The sequence below is a fragment of the Canis lupus genome, chromosome 1 (genome assembly GCF_003254725.2).
Source record: "Canis lupus dingo isolate Sandy chromosome 1, ASM325472v2, whole genome shotgun sequence".
NCBI classification, from domain to species: Eukaryota; Metazoa; Chordata; class Mammalia; order Carnivora; family Canidae; genus Canis; species Canis lupus.
The window spans coordinates 91,931,114-91,943,451 of NC_064243.1; the positions used below are offsets into that span (position 1 = coordinate 91,931,114).

Consider the following 12,338-nt stretch of genomic DNA (forward strand, 5'->3'; position numbering starts at 1 on the left):
CTAGGCTATTCTTTTTAATTTTTGTGATGAAGCAATTTGAAAAACATACTTTGGAAAAGGGCTTGGAAATACACGCCACTTAAAATGTTCCTCTAGTTTCTTCAAAAGGAGCATTATCAAACACTACCTCTTGTGCGGGTTCTTGATTACATGGTTATAAAGCACAAACAAAAAACCAGTTTGAAAAGTTTAATACATTCCAGTATCAACCTTGTACATGATAACATTTGATAGGACTGATATAAAATTCACAGCTCAGAACAGATTTCTAAACACAGAAGAAAAAGCAAACACATATGAACTTACCTTGGTTTGTATCATTCTCTGTGGGATATTGTTCATGGCATTGGAAAGCCAACCTTCAAGGCTTTTTGCAAAATTTCGAATGGCTTGGGTCAAGGCACCTAAATGTTGAAGAATAAAAGCAGAACGAAAAAGACACCAAAGAACATTAATCTTTATTCCAGGAGAAGAGAAAACATGTGTACATAACATCTGAAATAGCACAGAACTTCTACTGTCCTCATTGATGAGACTTTTTTTAGCATAATTCCTAACTTTGAAAGCATCCAAGAAGTATATTTTGGGCTTTTTTTTTCTTTTAAAGCTCTTTTGTTCCCAGATATTTATGACAGTTCGTTGGGAAATGAAAACACTCAAACATTTTTGCTTATAGCAACATATACCAGTTGTGAATATACTTATGGAATTCTCTGCCTTAGACCAAAACACTCTTCTCATTAGCAGCTTTATGCTTTATGTATTTTCTTTATAAATTCTTCATCTTGATTTTTCAAGCTCTTAATCTATTTTTCTTTCTTTAGTTAAAAAGAAAACAATGCAAAGCTTTCTCCCTTTCTCTACACATATATTCATGATAGAACATATTAATTAGAATAGTTATCTCTTCCACTTGTTGAAAAGTAAAGTAAAAGTTAAAATTGTCTGACTTGAAAATTTTGGACAACTATTCTCCGTTTCACTTGCTAGGTAGAGATAAAATATCAGTGTGATAAAACTGCTGTCCCAGAGACCACTATTCTTAAGATATTCCTAAAATAGACCATTCCATATTCTGCACCTATCTGTTAAGACCTGAAAGAGGACTGGGTCCCACGAGAGTAGCTTTTATGGTGGTCATAAAAAGACTGGAAGGATCATGTTATCAGGAATGACTAACAACTATTTTATTTTTATTTATTTTTTATTTTTTATTTTTTTTTTACTAACAACTATTTTACAAGAAGGGATCTGCTTCCTGAGACTGCTTTATAATAAAAACAGAACTCTCCGCTTCTTCAACAAGTAATTCAGTCAATAGTATTTTACTTCATCTGTTCCCAAAGTTCCACAGTGTAGGGAGCAGTTTCAGACCTTTTAAATAGATAAGTGTTTGAAAAACCCACAACGTGAAATTAAGCTCTGTGGGTTCCCTTTAATGTGGCAGGCATTATAATTTGGACTCTCCTATAAGAAACACGGAAGTAACCTTTTTCTCCAAAGCTCCCAAGAATATTAATATTGATGCTGGGATTAAATTTCTTGGTTTTTCTTCCTGTGCTCAAATGAGTCTGGCATGCTTCTCTATTACGTTTGGTAAAGCAGGCTTAGAAATAATTTAGCCTGCTCAAGTTGCTTGTGAAAGATACAGATTTTACTAACCCAATCATAAAAACAACTGTTTTTTAAAATCACTTCTTTAACTGATCAAATGACAGAAGAGAGGATGAAATGACTAAATTTTGATTAGGAGAACTACTCAAGAAGTATCAACTCTTAACCATGACAATCATCTACTGGAAACACTGAGTTGGAAATTTCTTGCGTACTAATCTTGTGAAATTTCCGAAGCTTCCCACTTAAGCCAAAAAGAAAAAAGAAAGAAAAATATTTTTCTGCTGTCTTATGTACTTAGAACCATGGAGGGCAGGCATGAATGGAAATGAAAAAGAGAGAAAAAAAATTTAACGACCCTTTTTGAAACTCAGGAAAATTCTGTTCAAGATTCATCTTGGCTATCTATATTTGGCAGGTTTTCTACTCTTAATATATAATAATAATTTGATCTGCATTAAAAAAAACAAGAACTAAGAAAAATTACTTTAAAAAATATTTAGTATGGGTCTCGTTTTATCTAGGCAAATTTGATACTAGGAAGATTACAAGATAAAAAGATGTTCTGTACATCAAATGACTGAGAGTTTTTACTTTCTTGTACTAAATGACATTTGGGACCACCTTGCCATGTACTCATAATTGTACATAAGTGTTACCAGTTGAGTTCTTATACAATTCTTACACTTAACAGTTTTTCGTTTTCAGATAAATGTATTTTAGAATATAGTAGCTTCAAGCTGACTTCAAATTAGTGTGATATGCAGACTTTTTTTTTTTTTTTTTGGCTATAAAAAGGAATCCCATCTGGACAGTAAATGGTAGAGTGAAGTTCTAGTAGCCAGGAAAATATAATTTTTAAAAATAAAATTAAGTTTGTTCTCTCTATAGGGATTCATGTCAGATCAAATTGTACAGATTGACTCTGACAACTTTTCCTCATGAATGGATGGCTTAAAATTTAAAACCATTCCAAAGATAACTTGTCTCAACCTGCTTGTGATTAATATTAAAACGCACACGATCAGAAGATAACTATTTGAGCTGTATATTAAGCTTTGTTTTGTTAAGTCTTGTTATAGAATCAGAATTACATTTCCAAATGTACTTTGTAGGGGAGCACATTAATATCCCTTGTAATTTCACAGAAACTCAAACTATGGTCATCTGAAAATTCCTGAATTTGAGTTGTCTGCTAAACGTAGAGACAGACTTCTTGACAGAATAAATTGGCTTTCAAAGCAAAATTTGCAAAAACAAAAACAAAAATCAAGTGTATTGTGTACTTAAAATTATGAGGCTGATAGTCAGCTAAAATTGATACGTGATTTAGGTTAGGGAAATGTTGACTTCACAAGTCCTGACAAAGCAAAAGACTTCAGAATTGTTTAATGAATATTGATGTTGTTGATTTGCCTCAAACAAGAAAGAGCCCACTGACATCTCTTCTTGTATCTCATGAGAGAAATGGTACTTGGGGGGTAAGATGTCACAGGTTAATGAGCCAACCCTATGAAACTTCTCTTAAATATCTCTAGAGATTATTACTCAGAGCACAGGGAGCAAGGCAAAAACAAGGAAAATCAAGATTCTGGAACATAAATTGGTAGAGAATTTACACATGGAAACTTTCCATGACAACATCACTTTTAATCAATCGACAGTCAGGAAACCTGGTATAGATAAAGTGGAAAATATTAGCAATTTATAAAAATGTGAGACAGTGACAGTTGGAATTCTTTTTTTAAAACTCATTTCTAGATAAATTTATGTGTGTTCATTGTTATTATATGTAAATGAGCGTCTAAGCCTCTATTTCAAGATGGTGGGAAACATGAAAGCACTTGTATCTTCCACTGTTGTTTATCATATTTAGAAAAAAGAAAGTATAAACATACAAACACTGGTATCTTCACCTTTTCTTTTACTAAATCCCTGCTTAATATTTTGTTATGATTCAACATAAATCACCTGTGAACAGGGTACTTTAAGTACGTGGCTGGCAATTTCACAAGCTATAAGACTGCTTTCATCTTATTAATGTCACTGTAGAGTTAAAATTCTGTCCCATTTCTTTAAAAGTTAAGGTCACGAGTATGTGCTCATAAAGATGTTGGCATAAAATCCTTTCAACTGCCTCTGACACAAGTATCCATAGTAGCATTTATATTGACACTTGCAGAAAATAGCTTTGTTGGCTACAAGATAGTTTAATAAACACCATCACCGAAAAAAAAGTCATCTAAGTTATCTATGTAATTCCTATATTGTTTCATGGTGGGAATATAACACTCGTCTAGTTATATATATAGAGATTTTTTGCTCACAATGCCAGTTAACCATTACTGTTAATGGAAACTGCATTTGTAGTTCTCAACATGATGGAGGTGACAAAGTAAATGCTTTTATACAGGAATTCAACTTTAGTGGAAACCAAGATAAATTCATTTCAAATCAAAAGCAACCATGAAAGAGGCTGGTCTCGCAATTACAGATTTCAAAAACTTTTGGCTTTATGAAGGAAACTGTGTCCTTTGGTAGAATAATCTATACAAGGCTGCCTGGCCTGGGAGTGTTCTCGCAATTAGTCACTGGGGCTGTCACAACTATAGGTTGTCTTTTCTATCGAAAAGAAAATGAATGATTGGAAAACAGATCCTTTTTTTGCCCCTGTCCACTACAGTTCTGCTCTAGGCTACTCTCATGCAATGCTCTTGTGTTGCATGTCTTGCTCTATTTTGTTTGGCAAATCTAAATGAGATGAGAATCACCCTGGATTGCAACGTCACTTTCCCAAATTTCTCGGGTGGAACGTATGAGAACAAAAGCATGTTTTGTTCTATTTTGTTTGGCAAATCTAAATGAGATGAGAATCACCCTGGATTGCAATGTCACTTTCCCAAACTTCTCGGGTGGAACGTATGAGAACAAAAGCATCCGTACTTGTCTGCATTTAACTTACTAGGAATAGGTCTAAGCACGTCGGGGATGAGAATCTCCACCAAAGCCTGGTACATCCCATGGTCACAGTTACACATCCATTTCAGGATAGACTCATGTTTGCACAGAGTTATCAGCTTTGCTTTCGGAAGTCGACTTTCTATTTCACTCAGATTGCTGGTGTGAATAAATGTAGCAAATGAATAGATGGCAAATGAGGATAAAAAAGAAAATGGACTTTAAAAATAGTTTTAGTTTATCAAATATCACTGAGGTTAGAACTATACCACCAATGCACTGGTGCCATACGGCTGGATATATATATAACACTCCCCCAGAGCTGCCTATGCACGTTAATACTTTCTGACGGTATGAAAGGCACATATGATACTCATTCCATGAGGATGAAATAGCTCTACCACAGTCCCCCAAATCAATAAAAATGGGACTACAACACACACACGCTGAAACCTCCAGAGGCCGGTTTGTGGTTCATTTCAATCTATTCATTTAATGTTATCAGGTCAGGTTCACAACTGGTATACACATCTCTAATTTATTAGCTGTGACATCTACTCAGCCATGGAAATGAATTGGAAAAGCATATTGATTCTGACCTTGATTCAGTGATGGTAGTGCCGTCAGTTGGAGTAGAAGGAGAATAGCGCCAGAATGTTTGCCACAGTTTTTCTATCAGGCTAAACTGAAGATTCACAACAACGTCCAATATTGCCTACAAAACAGAACGGTTATCGGCATCACCTGATGATGCTTCCTACAGGCATGGGTGAGGGGTGCATTCCGCATTGGGATGGAAACGGCAAGGACACCTCAGGATGCCCAAGCTATATGGTGAAACTGGAGTGAATTTTGCCAATGGAAGCAGGTGGACCGAAGAGCTTAGGCAGGGAGCATGTAACTCTGGAAAGATGAATGGGATGATGTGTATCCCTCCCATCACGGCCACATGTCCTTATGTTAACCTCTCTTTTTTCTCACTTTCGTCCCTTCCTCTCCATTGTCTTCTCTTACTCTGCTGCCATTCATTCACACGCTGCTTCCTTCTGCCACCATGCTGCTACCATACTTCCCATTCTTAGACCGAAAGGGACACAGTCCCCAGTGGCTCAGGGGTGCCAATGGCCATCAAAGAGGGCAGAAGGGAAGGGTGTGAGGCTGCCTGCCTGCAGGTGGCAGAGTCAAGGCTAAATGACCCTGTCCCAGGGCCACTGACCATGATTCTAGAGTGTCCCCAGGCCACCAGAGGCTGGGGGAGGAACTCAATGAGGCTGGCCTTCAGAAGACAGCCACCTGTCCAGGCAGGAAAAGGGCACCTCTTTGGTCAAGCCATGCTTTCACTTCCATCCCATCTCTGCTCATTCCCTTTAGAGAGCAGCTTTAAGACTCCCCCTTCTTCTAACCTTGGGGGCAGGGCCCTCATCTCCTCCTTCTGCTTCATTTTATCTCCCAGAACCATTTCCCAGCTGCATCAAAGACATTTTATTTTTTGATGATGCTAAAATTTGCCCCCTTCATTAAATTTTGATGATCATATTTAATTTCACCCTGCCATCGCAATTAGTTTATAAATTCGCCTTCAGATAAAAGCAGTCAAAAAACCAAAGAATAACTTGTTTGTGCAAAGAACATGTGACTCTGTGATTATTCTGAGCATAAAAGACAGAAGTCATCACCATAATGTGTTTGATGTCATGAGCACTGAGAATGAGCCCAGGTAAAGCAGCCCCATCGAGATCTACAAAGTTCCTAGAAGCAAGGAGACAACAGGGGGCAATCGAGAGACTCAATGTGGGTAGTTAAGGCAAAAGGAGGAAACTTAACTTCATAATTTTAGAGTCTGTGCCACCCATATAAATCTGTGGCCCTCTGTATGATACGGAGAATAACTGATGTTCTATAGAAGCACACTCTGAGACAAATTCAAACACTAAGGAAAATGTGTTTGGGGGCATGTTAATTAACACACTCCTCACTCTTTGATTATTAGTAACAATAAAGATGCAAGTGTAAGCCTGGAAGGTAAAAGGCAGATAGATGGCCCTCCTCCCAGGCAGAAATGTTGTCAAAGGGGCAAATTACTATTTTTTTCAAGATGTATTTATTTTGAGAGAGAGAGAACATGAGTGAGTGAGTGCAGGGAGGGACAGAGAGAGGGGGAGAGAGAAACTTTAGCAGACTCCGTTCTGTGCTGACCATGGAGCTGGACAGAGGGTTCGCGCTTACGACCCCAGATGATGACCTAAGCTGAAACCAAGAGTCAGACACTCAATCAACTGCACTACCCAGGCACCCTGAGGCAAATTATTATACTGCTTTCTCAGTTGTACCTTCAGCACATTCCAAGAGCTATCTATTAATAAAACAACTACTAATACCATATATAATACCTACATATCGCTATCTGTGAGATTGCTGTAAGAATGCTAAGCTTTTTTAAAAATAAAACCAATTACTGTTGCAGCAACTTTTCTTATAACAAGAAAATTATACTTGTACCTTCCATAAAAAAAACTAGGGAATCTTATGAAATAGCTTTGATAAGCAAATTGTGAGAATTCCAAAAACAGGCAAAAAAAGGTATATTAATCTTCCTTAAAAACATTAACTATATGGAATATGAGAAAGATTAGGCAAGGGAAGAATTCGGTGCATCTTAAATTCAGTATCTCTCCAAATTAAGTAATCTCAAATAATTGCTTTGAAAAGGACATTCACATCAGTCTCACTTGAGACATTTCTACAAATGAATAAAACATTTTACCATTTGTCCACCTACTTTCAAATATGTTCAGACTAAAATATATAGGCAAATGTATTTTTAAATAATCCTTATTGTACTGGCTTAGGGCAAGTGGCTATTTACAGGATGGGATATGGGACTGAACACCTGTATTTCAAAAGTTTGGAGGTTCAGGATGAAGAAATAATTAGGATTCTTATTTCATATATGCTGCTTGTGCCTCACAAGCGACGGCACGAATGCCGGTAACTGAAATAAGTGGGGATCATTCTAGGGACTGCTGTTTCCCACATATACTGATTACCATACGTGTCCATACCTCTTCATATAGACTATTCCTGAATGTTGGTATGTTAATGAAATTTTTGTAATCCAAAAGATAATTTCATCTTTTGTCTTATTGGTGTTTTCTACTTAGAATAAGCTTACTGTACATTCTTCAGTAATATAAATAATCATGCTCCAATTTATATTTTGAACAAACAAAAGAAACTTAACCCAAATTTTGTTTCTGTAGGTTGGCTTGCTTAAAGCAAGATGCACCTGAGCACAGAGAAATGAGAAACTGCTTAGAGAATCTTTATATAAATCTTTATTGAATATACATGATATTCATGTACAAAGAAAGACTTTTTTTTTCTAGGTACATAAGGCTCATCCAGAAACCCTCTAATGTTGGGAGAAGTGCAGTAGTCCAAGAGAGATGAATATTAAGTGTCTTTCAACATTCCAAGAAATTCTGGGAACAAATTGGCAGGACATGTTGAAAAACACTTTTGGCACATGGTTTGTTAATAAAGAGAGAACTCGCCCTTGGTTGTTAATAATCCAGCACCCTTGACAAGCACTCGGATTCACTCAAGCAGTTTGTATTTCTGGAGTGGGAAAAAAAAATCTGTGAATGCTATGAGCTGAGACTTCTCACTGCATACTGCATTGTCAGCAGTCAGGACGACTGCCCATGAAACCCAAAGGAATATCTTTTACTCCTAAGCAGATCACAAATAGCCCTGGAATAAAGCTACTTAAATTCTAAACAGTATTCCTCTTTCAAAAGGAGAGGCACTTAAAATAATTCTTATTTCAGTCTGTTAGCCTTTCTACCAGGTGAGCTGCAGGTATATTAAAACGCTGGCTCTGAGGGAGTTCACCTCCTGGAGACAATGAGCCAGTTCTGGTGGGGAATCCTCAGGAAAGGAGTAGAAGCAGAGATGGAATAATACCAAGAGAATCTTTAATAACCACAAAAACAAAACAAAACTAGCCCCACAATAATCCCTGGAAGGAACATCTAAAATCCTTCATTAAACATTTCTAAATAGTATCTTTTTCCTTTTTTTTTCTTAAAGTTTAATTATTTATTTAAGTAATTTCTACACCCAGTGTGGGGTCGAGGTTAAAAGCTGCATGCTCTCCTGAGCTAGCCAGGCACGCCTCCAGAAAATATTTTTGATAGAAATACACAATTATGGTATAAAATTCAAAAGGTCAAAAGGGATTTTGAAAAATTAGGGGCTCTTCCCCCAACTCCCAGTCACTCAGTTTCCTTCACAAAGGCAACCATTAAGACATTAACATTTTGTTCTTTCTGCTGGAAAGATTTGTATACATGTTGTTTTTCACTCAAATGATACTATACTATATATGCCTGTTTTATATCTTGCTTTTCCCTCAAAAATAAATCCCGGAAGTTAGTCTACATTAGTACATTTAGAAGGGTCTGTTTGTTTTAATGGCTGCATAGTATTCCACTCTAGAGACTGTATCTTTTTTTAAAAAAAAGATTTTATTTATTTATTCATGAGAGACACAGAGACGCAGGTAGAGGGAGAAGCAGGCTCCCTGATGTCAGACCCCAGGACCCTGGGATCATGACCCGAGCTGAAGGCAGAGGCTCAAACACGGAGCCACCCCAGCGTCCCTGTACCATGTTTTATTTATTCGGTTCCCTTTTAGATGTTGAAACTATAACCAATCTTTCGCACTAAAAACAATAATGTAGCAACTTTCCTTGTACACATATAATGTCTCCACCCATATTACATATTTTCTAGGGTAGGTACCTAGAAGGGGAATTGCTGTGTCAAAGGATTTGGATCAGGATAGGCTAAGAAGATGGGCAGTGAAATTTATTCTCCCTTTCCCACAACCCTCATTTCTTCAGACAAGAAGAAAGATGAACTTCTCAGTGTTCAAAGATATATATGAACTAACTTCTCCTGTCCTCTAGGAATTAGCTGGATTATTTTGTTTTTAGCAAGTTGTCTGGCAAAACTTAGCGTGCATTCCTACTGCGTTTGAAAAAACTTACCTCACAGTGCTCTCGATAAAGACTCTGCAGTGACTTGATATCCTCAAAGGTAGTACCATCTGGCAGAGAAGAGATTTCAACTTCTCCAAACTCTGGAAGTGCTCGAGATGCATCTGTTGCCATGACAACACAACAGAAAAAAAACTATTGTGGATTGTGCCAATTACAGATTAATGAGGGGAAATTTTAAATAGACTAAAAAAAGGTGGGGGGAGGGGAATGTGAAGACCAGAGGTCCAACAATTAAGAACTTTTCATAGTGTTTTTCAAACAAAATATAGCAACATCAGTACAAAAGAATAGAGGAAGAACTTGAAAACCATGGAGGAACTAAATTTTCACTATGATTAATACTAGAAATAATATACCATCGTGTCTCCCAACGGAGGGCCCCTATTAAAAGAAAGGTACCTCGAGCTGGCCAGTATCAATTATACTAATTTCATTATTATGTTACTTAAGAATATATAAGAAAAAAAACCTTAGCTTTAAACTCATGATGCTCATGTACCTTGTATCATCATAAACCAAAAAAGCTATGGAATGAGCCCAAATAAAACTACAAAAATCACATTAAACTAAACAACGTTATTTTGATATGATGGATGATGCCAGTGTCCTATAACTAAATTACCTCTTGCAACATGAATATGGTATTAAGTGCCATGGCCCAGATCTTTTGGGTTTGACAGACCTAGACCAACAGGTATTTTGTGGTGGCTGGTTCTACCATTACTCTTCTATATTCAAATGAGCTGTGGAACTTTCCACTACACAGAGCTTGGGATGAATTACATAATTTATGTAATTTACATAGTAAGTTTCTCCCTGTTCTTTTCTCACTAGCTAGCTCTGGACAATGAACACCATGCACTTTGATGCCTACTTCATCATGAATTCAAATATAAACATGTAAACTAAAATTGCAGGACAGTATTTGGTCTCCTCTTCTAGATAATCCAGAACAGGCTTTTATTATTTCTTTACAGATTTTAATAGAAGTAAAAACAGAAACTTAAAAAAGAAAAAAACAACCCAACAACTCTCGTTGACAGCTCAAGACTCTAAAGAGTACACACAAGGACTCCAGTTTGGGAAATGTTGCCAGAACGTTTTCAACTTCAGCAGCTATTCTGACTTGAGAGTCCTTTTCAGCTGTTTGTCAGAAAGCCCACACCGACAAACACATGCACACACAAAATACATACACATGTGCATTGTTTGATAGCTTGTGTTTATCTTGATCTGTTGTAAGGAAGCTATGCATATTCATTTCTAGAAGAGTTGTGGATTAGAGTGCCATGTTTTGCACCTGTAGCTATGACAGGAATAGGCAGATTGTTCAAGCTTCACTTCCTAGCTCTTTAAATAACAAGCAACATGTATAGCATTGACAAAATTACAGAAATAGGATATATTGTGATCAACTTAAAAGAATAACTGTCTTCTGAAAAGTTGATGACAATTTTTTTTTCTAACCTGAGACTACACATTTGCAATTCTGTACCCAGGAAATGAGAATTCTCCTTGGCACTTGGAGTTAACTACTGAAAGAAAACAAGATGCAACTTTGATCACAAAAGCCCAGTTAATACAAATTCTGCACAACAACTTCACAGCTATGAGTCTTTAATTCACATGCATTTAGAAGTCCTACACAGCTTGAGGTTTTTTTGAGAAGCTCTAGTGAACAGGGAAAAAGTAGAAATCATCTAAAATTATTACGATATGCAGAGTTGCAGCACACATACACACACACACACACACAAATCTTTCTGTGTAGTTAGCATTCATGATAGACACAGTGCTTGGAGAAAACACTATTGTGCTCTGGTTTTCAACATCTTAGTAGCAACTATACAACTATACAATGTTTTATACACCTTAACATACCTAAAAACTGTTGATGATGTTGACTTTGGGCTATTACAGTTTGTTCAACAGATGTGCCAGTCTGCTGACCACTTCCTGTGAAACCATCTGCAACCCCATCCACTTTCTGCATAGGCTTGTACCTAAAAATTTTAGATGGGAGAAAACAAATAAATCACATTATTCCTTGTTTTTTTGCACTATACAAAACTCCCAAGGCATCTGATTTTACTCTCCTTTAACGTCTCATCATAGCTGGAGGATTGTTTCTTCCTGACAGTCTCATAAAGTTAGGATGAAGAATTCTTTTCAATTGTGAAAAGCAAAAGGGAGGAGAGACTTGGGAAGGGGGCTAGTTTTTGAAAATTCAGAAATTTGTCTAAGAACAAAAGAATTAGGAGGCATTTCTTCAGACAGAGGTGGTAAAGATGCCTGTGATTACATGCAGTGTGAACATAACTTTTAATGGGCCAATGGATCAAGAGGAAATACCTGAAATACATTGGGACCTTAATCTGAAGTAACGATCAAGGAGCTGGGGCCTGAGAAATATTAATGAATGGCTTTCAGTGAATTAATATCTCTCATCCAGGATAAGGCCAGAAACTACCATACTCTTTTTCATAATTCCTAAAGCCTCCTATGCATCTCAACACAATCATCTCCATTGACCCATACCCTCGTCTGCAAATACAAAGACTGTACACATCAGCTCGCAGCAAAATACATGCAAGAATCCACCTACAAACCTAGGTTTACCAAATTTAAAAAATAAAAAGAATCAAAGTCAGCTCCAGGCATGCATTTATCTTTTGGTCCTAGTTATACAAACTCGTGAAC

At 36.8% G+C, this 12,338-nt stretch overlaps 1 protein-coding gene across 40 annotated transcripts in view; it reads right to left on the reverse strand.

Moving 5' to 3' along the window:
• Positions 1 to 12,338, reverse strand: part of RFX3 (regulatory factor X3) — a 288,998-nt gene that overhangs the window by 47,930 nt on the left and 228,730 nt on the right. For all 40 annotated transcript variants that reach the window (XM_049092573.1, XM_035712800.2, XM_025423429.3 and 37 more), the window contains 5 exons: positions 11,520 to 11,641; positions 9,627 to 9,739; positions 5,172 to 5,287; positions 4,577 to 4,731; positions 307 to 404 (listed from right to left, as the gene is read on the reverse strand). In XM_049092573.1, coding sequence (XP_048948530.1) covers positions 307 to 404; positions 4,577 to 4,731; positions 5,172 to 5,287; positions 9,627 to 9,739; positions 11,520 to 11,641 — 604 coding nt within the window. The remainder of the gene's footprint in view (positions 1 to 306; positions 405 to 4,576; positions 4,732 to 5,171; positions 5,288 to 9,626; positions 9,740 to 11,519; positions 11,642 to 12,338) is intronic.